This window comes from Gallus gallus, chromosome 18 (assembly GCF_016699485.2).
Source record: "Gallus gallus isolate bGalGal1 chromosome 18, bGalGal1.mat.broiler.GRCg7b, whole genome shotgun sequence".
Classification (NCBI taxonomy): Eukaryota; Metazoa; Chordata; class Aves; order Galliformes; family Phasianidae; genus Gallus; species Gallus gallus.
This window is the reverse complement of record NC_052549.1, coordinates 3,424,013-3,443,931: the sequence shown is the minus strand read 5'-3', so window position 1 is coordinate 3,443,931 and position 19,919 is coordinate 3,424,013. Positions and strand designations below refer to the sequence as shown.

The 19,919-nt window shown below is 53.3% G+C and overlaps 1 protein-coding gene across 1 annotated transcript in view; it reads right to left on the bottom strand.

Annotated features, from left to right (window-relative positions):
- HS3ST3A1 (heparan sulfate-glucosamine 3-sulfotransferase 3B1) overlaps positions 1-19,919 on the bottom strand; it is a 27,388-nt gene extending 7,469 nt beyond the window's left edge. The window contains exon 1 of the mRNA XM_015295254.4: positions 19,036-19,919. Coding sequence (XP_015150740.1) covers positions 19,036-19,613 — 578 coding nt within the window. The 5' untranslated portion in view covers positions 19,614-19,919. The remainder of the gene's footprint in view (positions 1-19,035) is intronic.

Sequence of the window (19,919 nt, the reverse complement as noted above, 5' to 3'; positions counted from 1 at the left end):
AAGGTTCTGGGGAACAAAGCAGTGCTTCATGTCCAGAAACCGCAGCAATGTATCAGGCTCCATCCCTACAAGCAGAGCACCCAGGGGGGTGTTCGTGCAGGGTTTGCAGCCCGCAGCGGTGTCACAGCTGCAACAGACAAGTCCTAAGCTGCAGTGTGGGGGCACTGCTGGGAGCATGGAGCTGGGACACCGGGGGGCTTTCCCCAGCCCTTTGCAGCAGCACAGAGACAGAGGTGCTGGTTGCAGTATGGCACCTGGGAGCTAAGGGGACATGATTGCTGCACTGGGCAGGTGATGGGAATGAAGCAGAAATGGGAACCGGGATCAGGCCAGGTGCCACGGTGATGGGCAGGCATGCAGAAGCCTTGACAGAAGCATAGAGCCTTCTCTGGCATCAAGTCTCTGGCTGAGGAGAGTGGGGAAACCGAGGCACAGCGCATGCAATGCAGCCCCATGCCCCACAGCACAGTGCATCTCTCCCTACCCTCCACAGCCCCCGGCCACAAGGGCTCCTCCTCTCTCCCACCCCATTTCCCTTCCTCTTCCAAAGCATCTCAAGCATTTCTGCATCAGAAAATGCTAAAAGAAAACAAGCACTGTGATCACATGCAATTCCCTTTCCCTCCTCTTAGGCCCTTGCTCCCAGGAGGGCCATTACAGCACGTACGGGAGATTAAAAAGAAAGATGCTCTGGGAATAGTGATAATGTAACCTGGAGTGTGCGTGGATAAATAAATTAAAACCAATGCCTAACGAGAGGGAGCTGTGCTCATGTCGGGCCGGGGACCGGCAGCTCTCCAAGGGCTCTGAAAGCAGCAAAGACACAGCTGAGCTCCCTGAGCCTCCTATTCCTTCAGACATCGCATGGGATCAATATATGGTGAGATGCCTTCCAGGAATCTGGTAGGACTACCAAAAAATCCCAAGGAAACCCCTGGGAGTGGGGAAGGTGAACGAGTGGAAAATGCTCAGAGGCACCTATGGGGAAAACAGGACACTGGGTGTAGAACTGCTGGGTAAAACCCAATTCCTGCTGATATCAGTCTCAAAACGACACCTCTCAGAGCACAGAGATTTTCGTTCTCCCCAATATCCCTGAGAGGATATTAAAACCAGTGCCCAACTGTGCTGAAAGGGCAGGAGGCATTCAGCGTGCCGACATACCCACAGCCTCTGCACTTTTAGGCTCTTGGGAAACAACCCTGAAATCTGGAGCGGGGCACAGCATGGGCACCTTCACCCTACAGCCTGCAGACAGTGCTGCAGCAGCATTGCCTCGTGCTCCTCCTGCCCCAAATCCACCCGCCCTGTGCCTGCTGACAACAGCAGCTCCTGAGCTCATCGTGCGGCGGATGCCGGCGTTTATTTGAGCAACCCTCGGTATTTATGGATCTCATTACAGCTGCAGCTGGGAGCATCTGTTTCCACGCTGCATCTGTCAGGCAGCATCTTATCAGCGCGGCCGCCGACCCCACTCTCCTTCCTCTACCATCCCCTGCAGAAGAGGAATCCGACCTCCTCTGGGCTGCGGGATGGGCACGGCAGCCCCAAGGGATGGTCAAATTTGGCTAAAATCAGTGCTGCTCACTCACATCCCACTCTGATGCATGGGAGCAGAACCACTGCCCACTGGGGCACCCAGCCAAGTCCTTCTCATGCTGCTCATCACGAATGCCTGGAGGACCTTATACTTAAAAAGAGCCCAGATTAGGAAGGCAGCAATGTGGCAGTGGCTGCAAGGTGCTTTCATTACTTCACCCAACAGAGAGTTGCAGCTCCTGCCATAGGAAGCTGCAGCAAAACACAAGTTTAGGGCAATGACAACAGCCTGACACAGTATCCCTAAAATACAGCCTGAGGGGACACAGGGAGCCCTGTGTGTCTGCCCCAGCCCTCATCCTGCTGCTCTGGGGTGGGCTGGGTAAGGGGAATGCCACTTTACAGCCAGAGGATGTCTTGGGATCCTTTGACCTAAAAGCACTGCCGTAGCAGCACTGCTGCCTGTGCCCAAAGCACTACAGTGGGGTGGTGGCTTTTTTTTTTTAAAATATATTAAATACATAATTTATATATGCATACATAATTTATATCTATATATATATCTATATGATTTTCATTTATTTTAGAAAAAGCAATTTCTTTCATTTGTTCCCTTGCTGTGTGCCAAGCACCGCAGGCATCTCTGCAAGGGTTCAGCCACTTCAGTGCTTCACAAAATCACTCCAGAATGTGTCTTGCTGCCCCACAGCAGGGACTTGGGCACAGCCTCCATGGGCGATGGCCCAGCCCTGAGCTCAGCACCAGGAAAAGCCCTTTTCCTTTCTGAGGGGCTGGGAAAGCCATCAAAGCTGTGCCACCAGGAGCTTGGGGCAGCCCCCACATCTTCCCTTGGCTTTACTGCATCTTCCCTTGGCTTCCCCAGCCCCCTCTGCAGAAGGGGAGCCCTGCAGTGTCTCCTCTTGGCCATGATCACAAGCCTGCTGCTCCTCAACCTCAGTGCTCTTTGCAGGGCACAGGGAGGGCAGGGAGCAAACACTATTGGGGTATGCCCTGCATCAGACAGCACAGACCTTGCAGTTCCTCATCACACCCAGATCCATCCCATCACCTCTGGCAGTCACCTTCTACAGATGCTTCTACTACTCTGCAACCTACTGATTCCGACAGGTTTTGCCAAAGGGGGATTTTTCCCACTGAGACCATGGGCACAATGGCAGTGCTTGGCGGACAATGAGTGCTGTGAATCCAGTCCTGCCCTAAAGCCATATGTTCATAGAATTTAGGATAGGATAGGATAGGATAGGATAGGATAGGATAGGATAGGATAGGATAGGATAGGATAGGATAGGATAGGATAGGATAGGATAGGATAGGATAGGATAGGACAGGACAGGACAGGACAGGACCGAATCAAAGAATCATAGAATCATTAAGGTTGGAGAAGACCTCTAAGATCATCTAGTCCAACCATGGAATGGAATGGAATGGAATGGAATGGAATGGAATGGAATGGAATGGACTACGTTTGCTGCTAAGTGTGTGTCCGTTGTGCTGTGGGAAGGGAGCTCACGGCCTTCTCCCATCACACTTTGGGATGCAGAAGGGTCACAGCCTCTGTAGGGATGAGCACAGACCTCAGCCTGAGCCTCACCCTCCACTCTGATGTTAATAAAGCCTGTTTTGGGACCTGTCTTGCAGTCCTGAGTGAGGGTTGCATTTTTTGTTCATAGCAAAGCTGTGCCTACAGGAGTTGATATTTAGGAGCCTAGTACATAAACAGAGCAGGAGACAGCATGTGCTCTGAAAAGCTTCTGGAGTAAAAAGACAGAGAGATGAGAAGGAAAAAAAAAAAAAGGCATAAGTGACCCAGTAGCAAAACTGAGTCTGGTACAACAAAACCTCACGAATGCTCTTCTTCCATGAAGTGTTCTGTCTGTAAACTGGAAAACCACCCCAGCACCCTCCCCAGTGCTGCTGCTGGCCCCAGAGGGACCTTCCCCCATCTCTGCCCCAGAAATCCCACGGATAGGCTCAGCCATGGCAGGGGGTGGCACTGGGGCACAAATGAGAAAGACCTCCAGGACAAAGCAATCTGCAGGTCACTTCTCCCCATATGGATTGCCAGGAGCGTATGCTTCAAGCACAGCATCTAAAGAGGAAGGTTAAGGAACTGTTTATTATTGGGAATGTCTCCCTCTCTAGGCCTCATTTTTTGATAAATTAGCTTCAGCTTCATTACTCCATGATATATTTCCCTTGACATTTAATTATACTTACCCCAAACACATTAAGCCAATCAGTCTGAACAGCTTCTTATTAATATGCAAATGCCTCCTTTTTAAAAACCTGTGAATCTGTGAAAAATCTCTTCAGCCTTCAATTAGGGCCAATGGGGAAGGTGAGGACCCCCTGAAATGCCCTCCTGGTCTGAACACAGGGAGGCAGGACAGACCCACCAACAGAGCACTGCCAGATTTTGGGCTGGGAGGAGGAAACAAACTGCTGATGGAGGCCCCCAGGGGACAGCAGTGTCTGCATGGAGGTGGAGGTCTGATCCCACAACCTCACCTCTCGTCCCCATCCCCATCCACACAGAGGGAGGTGACGCACTGAACAGGTTGCCCAAGGAGGCTGTGGATGCCCCATCCCTGCAGGCATTCAAGGCCAGGCTGGATGTGGCTCTGGGCAGCCTGGGCTGCTGGTTGGCGACCCTGCACGTAGTAGGGGGTTGGAACTAGATGAGCATTGTGGTCCTTTTCAACCCAGGCCATTCTAGGATTCTATGATCCCTGGGGATCTCACCTGCAAGCTGCAGAGAAATCCCAGCCTTGCTTTAGGCAAACAAACAGGAACTGGCCTCCCTGCAGCCATGGGCAGACGGGATGTGATTTGCATTGGGCAAATAAACCGAACCACGCCATTAACCATCTGCCCTGGAAGACGTTTGGGTTTTGCTTTCAAGCATCGCTTTCAGCCTCTCTGTTCTCAGATCCCTCTGAGCACCGTGGGATTTTCTACTCAGAAACCAATGGGGAATAAAGGCACTGAGTCATTCCTGTGAGTAATTGGAGAGAACCACCAGTACGGGCACTGCCTCCGGGGCAGCTGTTGTCCTCCTGGGGGGGGTTCCCATGAATTACAGCCACTGCTGAAACTGCCCCCAGCCCTCGGGGTTCTCCATGCACCCCAAAACCTTCACTCGGCCAAACATGAAGACTTTGTGGAGCTGCTGATGTCCACTGCTTTGTTTCAAGTAAAAGTCACCCACTGCATCTTGCTTCACAGACAGCTCGTCGCTTTTAAAAGACACCGTTTGCTGTGTTGGTTCTTTGCCTTTATTCCCTACAGTTAGACATTAAAATCGGAACTACATCGCAATCAGTACACTACATAAATAGTCCAGTTTTGCAAAACAGCTCTCATGAGCCATAAAGAAACCCAATTTGCTATTGCTATCATAAAAATCTCTCCTTTCGCGTGTAAATCAAACCAAAGGGAACAGATAGCAAGAAAATAAACTCAACCCCGCTGCTCTCTGCCTGAGAGCGCAGGCGGCCGCCCCGGGGAAGGGCTCTCCTGCCCTGGGTAAACACACACGAGAGCAAATCTGTTACAAACTGCAGCCACCACTTTGTTTTCGGAAGGTCCCAGTTTATCCTCTGGCAGAAGAGGGAGGGCTGGGGAGAGGTCGGCGAGAAACACAATCCTTTCCTGTATAAACAGCATGGCCTGCGCTGATTTGAAGAGCATCGTATGGCATATATTTCATGGGTGTGTATACAGAGGGAGAGAAGGAGAGATTTTTCAAGCCGGAGAAAGATGTAGAGCGATCTTATATCATCCCAAGCCAACATCTTGCTCGGACTTCTGGCAGTTCTCCCCGCAGCCATCCCTGCCACCGCCGCCCCTTCCCCCCGGCCGCCGGCTGCAGCCTCCCCCATTATTTTTCACAAAGGCATATAAATCACTGTGGAAACTCTTATTATCTTATTTTCCCCCTGCTTCCCTCTTGTCTGTTTTGAGAAAAATTAATGCATTTGTCTCCAGAAAAATGTGCAGTCTCTATAATTCAGTTTTAAAACAAGCACAACTAGCAAATGGATAGACCTCGGTTAGGAGACTCATTTTTCACACGAGTAATTGAACCCTTCCCTTCAATTTCTCCTTTGGGTGTTAAGGACAACTGATGCCTCCCTGGAATTTGCTGAGATTTTAAAAAGATGGAAGGATAGACAGACGGACAGAAAAAGGAGAGAGGGAGAAAGGAAAAGAAGAAAAGCAAGAAGAAGATGAAAAAAACAAAGAAGACAAGGGAGGAAGAAGCGAACAGTGAGAAAGGTGAAAGGAAGAAAGAAGAAAGAAAGAAGGAATGGGAAGAGAGGAAAACCTGAAGCACATCTCAAAGCTTCAGTGGTCTCTTTGAAGGGGCCTTTGGGCTACAGCTCAACTGGGGTCTTCCAAAAGCTCGTGGTGCCTTGACTTTGGAGGCTCCTTCACCAAGCTGGCAAGGAAAGCCATCTCCATTACATGCACCCTATGGGCCCTGCCCTCTGCATCCCATTCCATTGCTTCCAAAACTAGGGACGAAGAGTTTTTCCAAACCAAAATGACAGCCAGCTTGGAAGGAACCCACACCTCGCGTGCCATGGGACTGCAGTGCAGAGCTGTGCTCAGAGCAGTGTAGGGACGCCAGCACCCAAAGCACACACTGCACAGCCCCACACTACGCCCAGTCCCTGTCCAGCTCCAGCAGTGACACTGAGGACACTGGGGATAATTCCAGCAAAGCCACTATCAGGCGAGTGCTCAGGCTGGCAAAGTCTATTGTTCTTTTGTCTCTTGCTGTATTATCTCTGTCCCATGGGAGCAGCATTATTGCCTCCAATGCATAATGTGATTTGCTTGTTTTCCATGTCTGGCTCGTTCTTCTTCTGTGCAAACACATTTTAGACGTGCACAACCACAGCAATGCACACATTCTTCAAGGGAAAAAAAGGTGGCTGTGGCACGAACAGTGGCTGTCCCTGGAGCAGGACAGGGGCTTTCCCTTGCTGCAGACTTTGCAGGACCAAGCGCCAACTTTCATGGCAACAGGAGCTGTGCACCCTGTGGTGAGCCACACTCTCCTGGAGCTAAAAGCATCCTCTGAGATGCTGTGGTGGGGTCCCATATGATCTGATAGAGGTTTTTAACTTTTGGAGAATAGTGTGATGCGTTCTTTTCCTGTTGGAGAAGTACACCTGTGTGTGTGTGCACAGCAAAGGAGAGCTTTAGGAGAGCCAGACCCACACTTCTGAGAACAGAGGTTGTTTCTTAAATTATGCTGAGAAGTGACTTCTTTATATATCACCACACATCTCCTCCTGCTGCAAGGCCAGAAAATCCTTTATCTGTGTTATAAAATAGAGGGACTGACCTCAGGCTATGATCTAAAATATATGGAGTCACACAAGTTTACCCTCGCAGTCATTCTTCATCCTTCCCGTGCCAATTCTTTGTCCTTTTGCTAAATGAAACTTTAATGGTGAGGAAAGGGCTGCCTACTTTCATTCCTGGAGCAAAGCAGTCAAGTGCAAAGAGGGCAAAAGTCTCCAGAAAACAGAAAGCTTAAAAAGATTCCTTGTAGCCTCATTTGCAAGTTCTGGGTGAGGTGGGGGCCAGGGCTGAAGATGCGGAGCAATCTTACCCAGCCTCCTCCAGCTCCGCTGTCTATTGAGGTATTTTAGCCACAGCTCAAAAGGTCGTGCATTAAGAGCTCTTTTCTATGCTCAGCTATTCCACTTTGTCTCAGGGAATGCATCACTGTCTCACCCGGTATCAAATGGAGTCATCTTACATATTTCAGGAATTCTCACTTGATTGCAGATCTAAATTTCATGAGTACATTGTGCAGCAAGCAGGGGAGAGGCAGAGGTGAGGCGGGATGCTCACCCCATGCCTCCCTCTGCATCCTGCATGGGGATGCAGTCACTTGGGCATCAGTGTGACATGAGGTGATACAGCTCATTCATGGAAAAGACAGGGAAGGGAAGGGAAGGGAAGGGAAGGGAAGGGAAGGGAAGGGAAGGGAAGGGAAGGGAAGGGAAGGGAAGGGAAGGGAAGGGAAGGGAAGGGAAGGGAAGGGAAGGGAAGGGAAGGGAACAGAGGAGAGAGGAGAGGAGAGGAGAGGAGAGGAGAGGAGAGGAGAGGAGAGGAGAGGAGAGGAGAGGAGAGGAGAGGAGAGGAGAGGAGAGGAGAGGAGAGGAGAGGAGAGGAGAGGAGAGGAGAGGAGAGGAGTGCCAAAATATGAATGTATGAAAAGAAAACCAACGAGTGACCTGAGGTTTATGAGTAAACATGAGTCATTGGGATCCAGGCCAATAAACCTCATCTTTCCCACTTGGCACCCAACTGAAAGTCAACGGGGCTCCTTCCCAGCAGGACCCAGGAGCTCCCACCAGTGAAATGTTGGCTCTTTGAAGCCGCTTGAAAAGCTGGGACCCCTGGACCTGAAAATTCTTAAGTGTGATCAAAGAGATGGGCAGAGATAGCAAGGAGGATTAATGCCTTTTGCAAAAGCTTCTTAGTGATCCCGGTGGGGCTTTTTTCAAAGGGGACTAAGGGAGATAGGCACTTAAAGCTCGCTCAGATCCCTTATTTAGTCTGCAAATCCCACGCTGAAGCAGAGCAGCAGTGTGACCCCGAAGCACTTTCCAAGCAAGAAGCTGAACTGATTGTGGCTGGGTTAGAGCTGCTTGTCCTGAGTGGCAGCTCTGGGGGGAAAACATGGAGGGCCCGATATATGGAAACAGATAGAGGTGGGACCAACAACACACTGAGCCTCTGTGGGATGTGTTCTCCACTGTCTCTAAGGAAGCTGCAAGAGCTGATTATTACATGGGTTTGGTTATTCTTCACTGCTCATGTCTGCCCATATTCTCTTTTCTCCTTTACCATAAAAAAGTGTGTCAAGAAGACACAGGGGGTTTGTTCCCCAGATGTTTTGTTCCCTGGTGCCTTACTTGTTCCCATCACCACTGTAGGAAGGGAAAGCAGCACAGGAGAGCCGGAAAAAAAGGCACAAAAAAATGAACAAAGAACCTGTTCTCATGCAAATGGTCCTTGTGACAGTAATAACACTAATAAAAAGAAAAGCTGCACACCATGGGCTGGTCACAGGGGATGCTCTGTAAGCATCGCTGCAGGTCCCCTGTTACCATCACAGACATGGGGCCCATCCGCTGCGCCCAGCACAAGGCAAGCGGCTCCCAACCCACTGAGGGACAAGGGCACATGTGACGTGCTATTGTCCCTAATTTGATTAATGAAGCGATCACACTAACGGGGCATTCCACCCACACCCAGCACCTTGTTACGAGCCCACGCCAGGAAACTCCCATCAGAGCATTAATTCCCCAGTACTTGCCTTTCCCAACCTTGTCAGGTAATTGTTTATGAAAAGATGAATGTATACAATAATACTGGGTGAAGGGAGCTGATGTATGTGGTGTTAATGAATGAAATAATCAGTTTGGTAATAACTGGCATGTGTATTTGTCAAAAGGGAGCCAGCAGGACATTAGCATTCTGCAGCCACCAAACCTTTATCTCCTGGGCTTGTGTTTGACAACCGCCCCCAGATAGTCCATGAATAAAATACAGAGTAGTACCCAGACATAATTAAACTGCCAATGTGGATGTACCTAAATGAACTTGATATCTTAATGACGTTGGATAGCACACAAATAAGGAAGGCGGTGTGAGAGGGCTGCAGGCACTGAACGCAGCCGTCCCGGCGCTCATTGACATGCATGGGGACCCAACCTGCACCCACCCTCCCTGGGGTGTCAGATCCTTCACAGACCTCTGGTGTGCCATTGTGCAGCACGGATATGGTTTTCTGGGGGTTGATTGAATTAGTAGCCATGTCCCTCATTTTTTTTTTCTTCCAGCATGGAAACTTTCTCAGGGAAAAGCCTTTGGACGGGCTGCTCAGAGGATGGGGACACTCCCCAAGTAGATCAGCAGCACGCACAGAGCCACAACCCATCCTTATCCATATCAGCTGCCAATGGCAAGCCAGATACATCCACTCCTGGCACACACACAGTGTGTTTCTGCACCTGGAGGCTGCTGGGCACCCTTACAGCAGGTACCCGACCCCATCCCATCCCATCCCATCCCACTCCACTCCACTCCACTCCACTCCACTCCACTCCACTCCACTCCACTCCACTCCACTCCACTCCACTCCACTCCATCCCATCCCATCTCATTGCATCTCATCCCACTGCATCCCATCCCATTGCATCCCACCCCATACCAAACAAGCTGCCCTGGAGCCCCAGCACTGCAGGCTGTGGGTGTCCATTCCACAAAGGCAGGGTTCAGCCTTCAGGGAAGCACTGCGCCGAGTTCACCCGCAATACCGCTCCGACAGTAATTGCCACTTACTGCTCTAATGGTTCCCATTTTAGCAGCAAATGAGCGACGTACAGTAAGTATCAGTTCTATTAAAGAAATCATAATGGGAAATTAGAGCACACGCTACGGGGAAGGAGCACTGCCCTGGCTAGGCGGGATGCAGCCACGCTGACAGCTGACAGCAGCACAGCCCCTGCCTGCTGCCGTAACTCCCATTTATTTGCACACAATGAGCTCCGTGCGTAGGAGAGCAGCATGTGCTTGGCTTGGGCTGCAATGACTGAGCTGACTGGGAGGCTCGGAAACTGCATGGGCACAGGCCCTGTCTCCCTCTACAAGGAGATAAGGAAACAAGGAAGCATCGCTCAGTGAGACCAAAACAAAGCACAACAAGTATGGGGGACAGAAACACTCTGGACTGTGATAGGGAAAGCAAATGCAGGGAACAACCTGCTGGAGTCAGCATGTGAGCTGGGATGAAGTACTGAGAGGTGTTAGAAGCCGTACGTCCTGTCTGTGCCAGAATGCTCACCACTGACACGGCTCAAGAAACAGCACCTAACATTAAGAAGACACCAGAGGTAGCAAAAGAGCTCTGGGTCCCCACCTTCACCCCACTGCACCGTACCTGCTTATCCCTGCTGAATGCTCTGCTCTGGCTGCCAGTTATTAAACCATTGCTTTCTTCCAGGGAAAGAAAGGCACAGTGAAAGGCATCCCCGTGGTGCACCCTCATTAGACAGTAATGGTGATTTCATTAGATTAAATAACTCCGATGATCCCCAGAGACCAACTGCACTTTAAACATAGAGCCGCGGAGTTAGAATTACTGTTATTTAACATCGATTAGATTACAAGGCAAATCCATTTTTCCCCCTAAAGATATGATGGCCACTATTTGCTGAGCAGGAGATGCTTAAGGACAGCATTCCTGGAAACCTGCCCTGGGGGGGCCAGAGCTGCGGGACTGGGGAGGACTCACTTGTGGGAAGGCACTGCTGCTGCAGTGTGAGGATGATGGGTTCAGCTGCACTGAGGGATGCAGACGGACAGACAGACTCCGGAGAGTCCGCAAAACTCACTGGTCTGATAGATATGTATATTCCTGGGGTAGTAAGGTAAAGCTCCTGGATGAGCCGGTGGATGAAGGTGACCTGCAGCGGAGCAGGACCCACCAGGGCACTCAGCAGGTGTGACCATGGGAAGTCAGTAGGAACTCCCAGGGATGGAGGGAAGAGCTCTCATGCATGGCAGAACTCCCAGCGAGCTCCAGCAGCTCTGTGCAGCAGGATGATTGGTGCCTTCAGGGAGTGCCAGGTCACAAGCATGGGTACCCATGTGAATCTGGATGGAGAGGAGAAAGGCACCTGGGCTGAGGTGGGACATGGTAGCCTCGCTCACTTCCCCCTGCGGTCCTATAGTAACACCCTATGGGAGAGGCATACTCAAAGCAGAGGAAACCCAACTGCAACGTGATGCCATGGGGTATCCCTCTGCAGGACCCCACTGCTCAGGATCTTCAGGACAGGGTGGCCCTCACCCCTTACACACCACCACCCCTTACAGCAAGCTGTCAGATGGGGAAGCCTCCCAGCCAAATTCCTACAAGAGGATTAACAGAGTTTAGATCACACCTCAAGCTAGAGGGAAAAACATGGCTCTGTAGTGTAAGAAATGGTGGCCCTAAGCACACTGCTGTGAGCTGTAGGGCAAAGCAGGCAAGCAGTCCACAGTCCTGTGACCCCTCGGGATGTGCATGGGACTCCTCAGTGCAATTTGTCCCTGAGCATCCCCGTGGTGGTCGGGAAAGCCTTCAGGATCCTAAGGTATTGGCCAGTTGTGGGTTTGCAGTGCTGCTGGCCAGGGTCAGCACAGCCGAGGGGAGGGTGATGGCTGCTCAGTGGCACTGACCCTGCCAGAGCCCCTGGGATCATCAGGGTGCACAGATGGGAGCCAGAAACGGGGCCAAATCCAGGCACCAGCTGCAAGCTGGCAGGTCACTGTCACCCAGCCAGACACCCCATTTGTAATCAGGAAGAGATGAGCAGATGAATCCTGTGATATCTGCACCCAAATGCTTTGCTCACAGGGGGCTTGTGCAGGGCTCCTGCCCGTGTCCCACCCCCATGCTGACCCCCTGGTGCTGGAGGCAGACAAACTCAATTAATTGCCATGTTCTGCATCTGGGTCCGGCCAGGAAGCCCTTCCCCCACTTCTGGCCCCTCCGGTGGCTTCCAGGTGTGCACATCCCACTAAATCCTTCCTCTCAGAGCCCCTTCTTGTGGATTCACCGCTCTGCAAAGCACAGGAGGCAGAGCAGCTCTAACAAAGTCCTTTGTGGGTGAGCGCAGCAGTGCAGCCCCATTTTACAGATGGGGAAACTGAGGCACAGCCCGGACATGGCCTTGGCTCATCATCACTCAGTCAGGCTGAGGCAGCTTCCCAAGGCCTGTCAAGGTACAACACAGGGACCTTCTCTCACTCACCCTGAGCCACAGGGCTCAGCACACAGCTTCCTCACGATGGGAAACCCAGATGCTGGGATGTGGGATTTCTCCCCCTAAAAAGGCTCCCAGACTGCTCAGGTCCGACAGCACAAACCCGTTCCAATAACAGTGAAAGATGTCGGTATATGGTGTTACAATAAGGAACGTGACAGTGAAACTGAATGTTGCTGACAAAATGCAACATTTTAGAGCCCAAAAATGCACGTGTGGAAGTGCAGACGTATCGATCATCAGATAAAGAGGGAAATCAGAAACAATTAGTTTTGATATTTTCCCATAAAAGGCAACCCCAGCAAGCACGGGCTCCGGGAGGGTGCCCTTTTCCAGCTGGAAACATCACAACAAATCACCCCTTCTAACATTTTCAGCTGAAAAAACGTCTCGTTAAGAGGAAAAAGATTATAAGGAAAATGGAACGGCTTCAGATGGCGCAGCAGCAATGGAAGCTGAAGGTCTCAGGGCTGCTCCCGGCTCCCACTCACCAGCCAGGGCAGGGGATGCTCTCCACACCCAGGCTGTGGCTCAGTGGCAGTTTGAAGCGGGGTTCTTTCTATGTCCACAACTGATGGTGTTGCAACTGAAAAAGCGAGTTGTGCAGCACTTCCAGGAAGCAAGGAGGACGGGCTGGCCGTGCCCAAAGGGAACCAGGCATTTCTGAGAAACGTCTTCCTGCAGAATTGTTTGTGATTCACATCCTGCTAATGGTCCCACAGCTTGGGGGTGAACGTGTTTAACCCCAAGCCGTGAAAACCCACATGTTCCAGGCAGTGCAGGGACAGCAGCCAGGATGGTGGGGCAGCCTCAGCCCTCCAGACCATGCCTGAACAGCCCCACTGCCCCAACAGGGCTCTGCACCGGGGGAATACCCATAGCATCCCACCCCAGGAACATGACCTTAACTGCAACCTAATCCGCTTCCCTTCCCTAATACCTGCACGTAATGAATTTGCAAAGATTTATGGCCGCAGCAGCAGCCCCTGCTCCCCGTTGCCAACCTCTTCTGTTTCACTGCGGAGGCAGTTTGGGTTACCTCGATGCTCTCCAGGGGAAAAGCGTAATTAGCGGCTCAGGAGTTTTAATGCAGACGTCGGGGAGGGCACGCAGGGGGGAGGTGACTCTCCCGATTTGCTGCTTACTTGTTCGTTGCTCCGAGCTCTTTGGAAAGGACCCAGCTCCCTTCCCCCTCCCCAGACCCAACCGCTCTTATTAGAGACTTCAAAAGCTCGGGGTGAAACCCAAGCTCAGCTGTGGTAGGGATGGGGCAGCCCCAAAAACCGGGCAGAATTACTGGCAGGAGCCCCTGCAGGCAGCGGGGAAACTGCAGGAGGGAGAGCCGCTGGGATCAGCAGGATCCGACCCCAGAGGAGGACCCGGGATTTATAAGCAGGGTGAATTTGCTGCTTCTCTAAAGAAGCATCGCAATTTTTGCCATAAATGGGCTCTGGCCCCAGCTGGAGCCTCGCACTGCTTTTCACGAGATGCAGCTCTATGAATTTAACTGACAAAATCTTGGACGGCCGGGGCCATATTTTCAAGCTTGCTCAGCATCAGCAGGCAGGGTCGGGATGGACCCTGCTGCAACCCCCTGGGGCACGGGCAGAGCCATGGCGGGCACACAGATGGACCCCCTGCAGGCCCCTGCACCCAGGCACCAACCAGGGTGAGAAGCTGAGCTGAAGAGGAGGATGGGCCCCACAGACTTCTGAATCTCTGAACGTCCCCACGCAGAACTGAGAAAATGAGTCCAAGAAAACACCGACTATTTGTTTGGATGCTTTCTGATGGGAACGGGGCTGACTTCTCCCTCCGTGCCAACAGGGGAGCTCACCCCACCACCAGGAACCAACACTGGGTACCTGCTGCTCCGCTGCTCAGAACGAGAAGTGATACGTATGGATGCAAAATGTTTAAAAGCACCACCAATAATAATAACGCTCTGGGGTTTATTTAAGGGATGAGAGCCCCAACCCCACCTCTTTGAGCTTAGATTTGCCGGGGTGCTGCGCCCAGACGGTGCCACCATCTGACGGTGCCATCAGGCGTGTACACTAGATGGCACTCTGCCGTGCTGCGAGCGACAGTGAGCCGAGGCTGTCGCAGGCATCTGCGACAGGGAAAGGCCCGTCTGTATGTGCCTTCCTGGTGTTCTCACTGCCACAGAACTGGTTTTGTTGCAAAGGACTTTTGAGGTCACAAAGTGCAGTCATTACCTGACCTGCTGAGTCCTCTCGCTAAACCTCAGTGCCACATCCAGATGTCTCCAGCACAGAGCGGTGCCGTCCCTCCTGCTTTTACAGATGGGCAAACAGAGATGCTTTTTGTGCCTCCAAAGCCATAGGGCACAACCTTCCAACTGCTTCAAGCCTTCACCGACATGCCCTAGAGTGTCCAAGCCCAGATTCCCTGCAAAGGCAGTGCTGAGCACCAGAACCAGTCTGTTACCATCCTATAACTCCTCACCCAGGAGATGAGCACCATCTTTGAGCCTATCCCAGCCAGTCTCCACCTGCTGTTGACAGTGAATTAGCTGTGCTTTGGGGCCAAGACCATCCTTTGTTCCTTTTTTATACAGCACCTGGCACAATGAGCTCAGTGTGAAACGCTATCTGATTACACAGCTAATAAATAAACAAGGACCTTGATCCTCTTCAGCATGGGTTTGTCCAAGGCTGCATGCTCCATAAAAACTGCTGCAGGCTGCACTCGATGCTATTTGCAATTCAGATGTGTTTGGGAGACGTGGTGTTCTCAGGACAAGGAGCAGCCGTTGCTAAACCAGAACTTCTCACACACGCATAGCAGGGAGTGGAAAACCAAAACTAGCACGAACTTGATGTCCAACTGCACAAGCCACGTTCTGGCAGGGCATGTTGTGAACACACAGCCTTGGTGTTGTTGCAGATGCTGCGAGGACAGGTGATAAGATCACGCTGCTCCAAGGCAGCTGTTGCTACAGCATCTCCCTCCTACAGAGAGGTTTGCACCTCCTGATGCCTGCTGCAATCTTCATTAATTGTGCTCACTCCCCAACACCTCTCCTGCCACCATCCGTGCCCTCCTGTCTTCCCCCCTTCCCTCCCTCACTGCTGGGGTCACAAAGCACTCCCAGACGGTGCTGCTGAATCACAGGGACCACAAAGCCCAGACCTCTGGGCCAGCCACTGCTGCAGGACTGGGCCACCTCCTCCATCCCCAGGGCTCTCGTTTTGCTGCTATTTGAGGCTAGGAAATTGCACAAGAAGGTGGGATGCAGCTGTGAGCAGCTGCTCTGAGCACGTTCCCCCCCCCCCAAACCAAACCATCCCAAGTCATCCTCCGTTCCCTTCCACTCACAAAGATTGCTTGGACTTAAAAAAAAAAAAAAAGAGAAAGGAAAAATAAAGAAAGGCTTGTAGAGAAATCTCAAGAGGCCATTAATTACGAGACAGAGAGCTCCCCAGATCTGGGAGCAGTGGGGAGGAGTGATACTTACACTCCCAACCTGACGGGGTAACTTTGAAGCATCTTTCATCTTCCCCTGGATCGGGTGTAATCTAATGACATTAGCTTGGCTCCGCTCTAGTGGAATTGGCATCGGTGCTGCCGAGCAGGGAGATTAAAACATATGAAATAAATGTTCCTGGGGTGACTGACAGCCTAATGACATTCCAACAGGCAGCTCAATCAGCGCGGGGCTAACAAAGGATCAGAGGGAACCAGCCAGACTTGCAATATCACCCACAAACACAGATATGTTTTTTTTTATTCAAGCTTTTTTTTCTTCTTCTCTTTTCCCTTGACTGGATTAGCCCCTATTCCTCAGTTGTCCCCGGGCTGTGTGCAGCCATGCTCCGGGTGGGGGTTGCAGTTGAACGCTATTAAAACACATGCTCACCTGCTATTGAACCCTGTGAGCTCAATAGCCTTGTTCAGGGCTGAAGCAGCGATTTCTGTGCTGGAAAGTCAATGAGAGCTTTGTGGGCTGCCCCCTCCCTCCCTTTGTCCCCGTTCATACAGGGGACTCACAAACCCAAAACAGAAGAGAGCTGCCATCAGCACACATCTTCCCTCCATATTCAACCCACACACACACGAGCTCGGAGGTGTCACACTTCCTAAATTAAACCAGTCAGATTGATTTTTATAAATCAGCCTCTCTGTAGGGCAACCGCCTTCCTGCCCAGACACAATGCTGGCTGCGAGGTGAGCCATTACTCTGCTCGATTTAACAGGCAGTGCTTCCCAACACTCGTGTGCACTGTGCAGCACCCCAGGACCATCCCGACCCACTGCCATCCGTGCACCCCGCACCATGCGCAACAAGCACTGGAGGTGCTCTTTTGTTCCCAGGAGGAACCACAGTCCTCTTACACCTGAGGTACCATCTGGAACTGCTGCCCAAGGAGGCTGTGGATGCCCCATCCCTGCAGGCATTCAAGGCCAGGCTGGATGTGGCTCTGGGCAGCCTGGTCTGCTGGTTGGCGACCCTGCACATAGCAGGGGGTTGGAACTGGATGAGCATTGTGGTCCTTTTCAACCCAGGCCATTCTGTGATTGTACGACACCCCACCTCTATGCTTCCCAGGGTGCCTTCTGTGGTACCACCCGGATCTGCTGACCCAGGAGCAGTTCCCCTGGTGCAAACCTATGTCCATACAAACAGCCATGAACGCGGTGCTCCCTGCAACAGGGTGCTGGCCGGGCCGGCTTCCTGCGGGCGCTGAAAGCCAACCCCACTGTTTATGCCTTGTAATGATGCTGTTTAGTCTGACGGCCGGGAAACAGAAATGCACGTGAAACCTAAGACTCTGATGCCAAAGATAAGAAATGAGGACCCCTGGCAAACATCTGGCCCTTTCCCCAGCACTGAACCCTCATCAAAGATTACAGCAAACCCATGGAGAGACAGATTTTTTGTGAAGGGAGCATTTACAACGGGCTGATAATGGGTTACTGCGCCCTGCCATCACAATGGGACCGTGTGCGTTCGGAGAGATTGCTCACACAAGCAAAGCCAGCAAGATTAGGTCTCAGAGGAATAATCCCATACAAAGCATTCACTGTACCTCCATAGGGCTAATAAAAAGAAAATGGTGAAATTCAGTACATCAAATACCAGAACAAACAAACTGCAGCAATTAATGGGAGCGCTCGGTACCCAGCGCTCACACATAACATTACACAAACAGCCTGCAGGGCAGCACCTCCAACGAGCGCGAGCTGCCAGATCAGGACCAAACCTCTGGGAAATGAAACCCCCTGCGCTGAGGGCTGCGCTGTGCGCTCAGTGCCGGTGGCTCCTCCTCTGTCTGGGTCTGCACTCCTCGCCCAGGTTTCATTTCAAAGCCAGCGGGGCAAACCCGCTGCTGTCTGCTCCCCAGCGCTTCGAGAGCATCTCTGATAAATGAGCTTTTCTGCATATCCCCCATAAATTTCAGTAGATGCCATCCCAAAGCCGTGTGTTTATTTTTCAAAGTCAAGCCTTGATTAAACTGCTTGAGGTCTGCAGATTCCTTTTTAATGCTTCCTTTCTGATACGGGGTCGGCATGTGGAAATTGGATAAGCGTGCACTAAAAATATAATTCTGCAGACAGCTTCAGCCCACACGAAAGGAAATCTTTCTGCTCGGAGAACCCACACCCTGCTGCCAGCAGCAGCCCGGCGCGCTCCCGACACCGGCGGACACGCAGGGAAGCTCATCGCTTCCACGTGTTAAGACTTTACATAAACACTGGACTGTCGGTACTATCTTACCCCACATTTCAAGGCTGTCACCACGAACTGAGCCAAAATCACCTTTTTTTTTTTCCCTCCACCAACAGCCGGGCTTCGCTTGCAAGCAAAATAAGCTCCGGGGCTGCCCCGGATCCTCTCCTTTTTGCTTGCTTATTCACAAAAGCCACAAACACGCTGCGCAGAAGAGCTGTTTCTCCCCCACCCCGACCAATCTGTTCCATAGGAACCTCCGGCAGATGCTCCTCTGCGAACTTTGAAACACATGAGGAAAGCATCTGAACGGCAACAATGCCCCTTGGCTGTAACGTTCTCTCTCTTCTCAAAGGGACTCCTCTTTGGTTGAATGAAACACTAACGCGTTGAAATAAGAACCCCATCCACCGTACTGTTTGTTTTTGAGGCAGGTGAGCGCGTGGGCTGCCCTGGAACTGACAGTTTGGGTTACTCATCGCAGGGCTGCTGCAACATTTGCATGGGAAATGTGCGCTTTCTGCACGCTGGAGGCAGGAAAGCCGCTTTCAAGGGCTGCGATGGGCTGGGAGTCAGAGGAGCGGCGGGGTTTGGGGCTCGGCTCCCACCCCGCATCCCCGCACAGCCCCGGGACGCGGAGCTCACCGCGCTGGCAGCCCCCGGAGCATCCCGCAGCTCTGCCCCGCGAGAGTCGGGGGAGGCGCTGGGAGCGGGGAGAGCTGAGGGTCGGGGAGAGGGCTGGTGGAGAGGGTTCGGGAGCAGCGGGGAAAGGGAAACCGGTGGAGGGCCGTGGGCTGGGGGATGCGGGGAGCGAGAAGAGCGCTCGGGCTGAGAACCGAGGAGCGGGGCTGAGGTTCGGCGGCCAGCGGGGGGCACTGCCGGCTCGGGTACAGCGCTGCCCGGCCCCGCCGTGCCGCCGCCCGCCCCCCCGCCCCGTACCTGTACCAGGCGAGGCCCCGCTCGTAGTTGCGGTCGAAGAAGTGGGGCTCGGCGCCGACGGCGCGCACGTCGGGGTGCACCCGCAGGAACTCCAGCAGCGCCCGCGTGCCGCCCTTCTTCACGCCGATGATGATGGCCTGCGGCAGCCGCTTGCTGCCCTCTCCCAGCAGCAGTGTCAATGTGCCGGCCGTGCCCGCCGCGCTGCCCCCGCCGCCTCCTCCTCCCGAACCTCCGGCACGGCTCCCTCCGTCCCCGGCCGGCACCTCCGGGCCCGGCGCCGCCTCCTGCCGCCGCCGCCGCTGCTTGAGCCGCTGCAGGAGCCGCTTCCTCCGCGCCGCCGCCGCCTGCCAGGGGGGCAGCTCGGCCGAGCCCCCCAGGTACCCCCCGCCGCCGCCCTCCTCCTCCTCCGAGGCGGCGCCGGCGGCGATGATGGGTCCGGGTAAGGTCTGGCAGCGATCGGCCAGGCAGTAAAAGACGTAGAGAGACATGAGCAGGGAGCAGAGCATCACCAGGAACTTCTTGAAGATGCTGCGGGGCAGCGGCTCGGCGGCGGGGGCGGCCGCCGCGCTCACGGCCATGCTACCCCGAGGCGGCGGCCGGGCGCCCTGGCCATGCTCCGCCGCCGCCCCGCAGCGCTCAGCGGCGGCGGAGGAGGAAGAGGAGGAGGGGGACCGCGCTCCGCCGCATCCCCGCCGCCCCCCGGGCCTCGCCGCGGCGGAGCTTCAAGGGGGCATCGCCTCGGCGGAGCCGCCGCCCCCGGGGCCGGGTGGGGAAGCGCTGCCGGGAGCCGCCGGCGCTGGAGGGGCGGGGGGGGGGGTTGGGGGGGGTTCGGCGCGGGGCTCCCACGTGCGGCGGCCGCCGCGGCAAAGTTCGCCCGAACCACC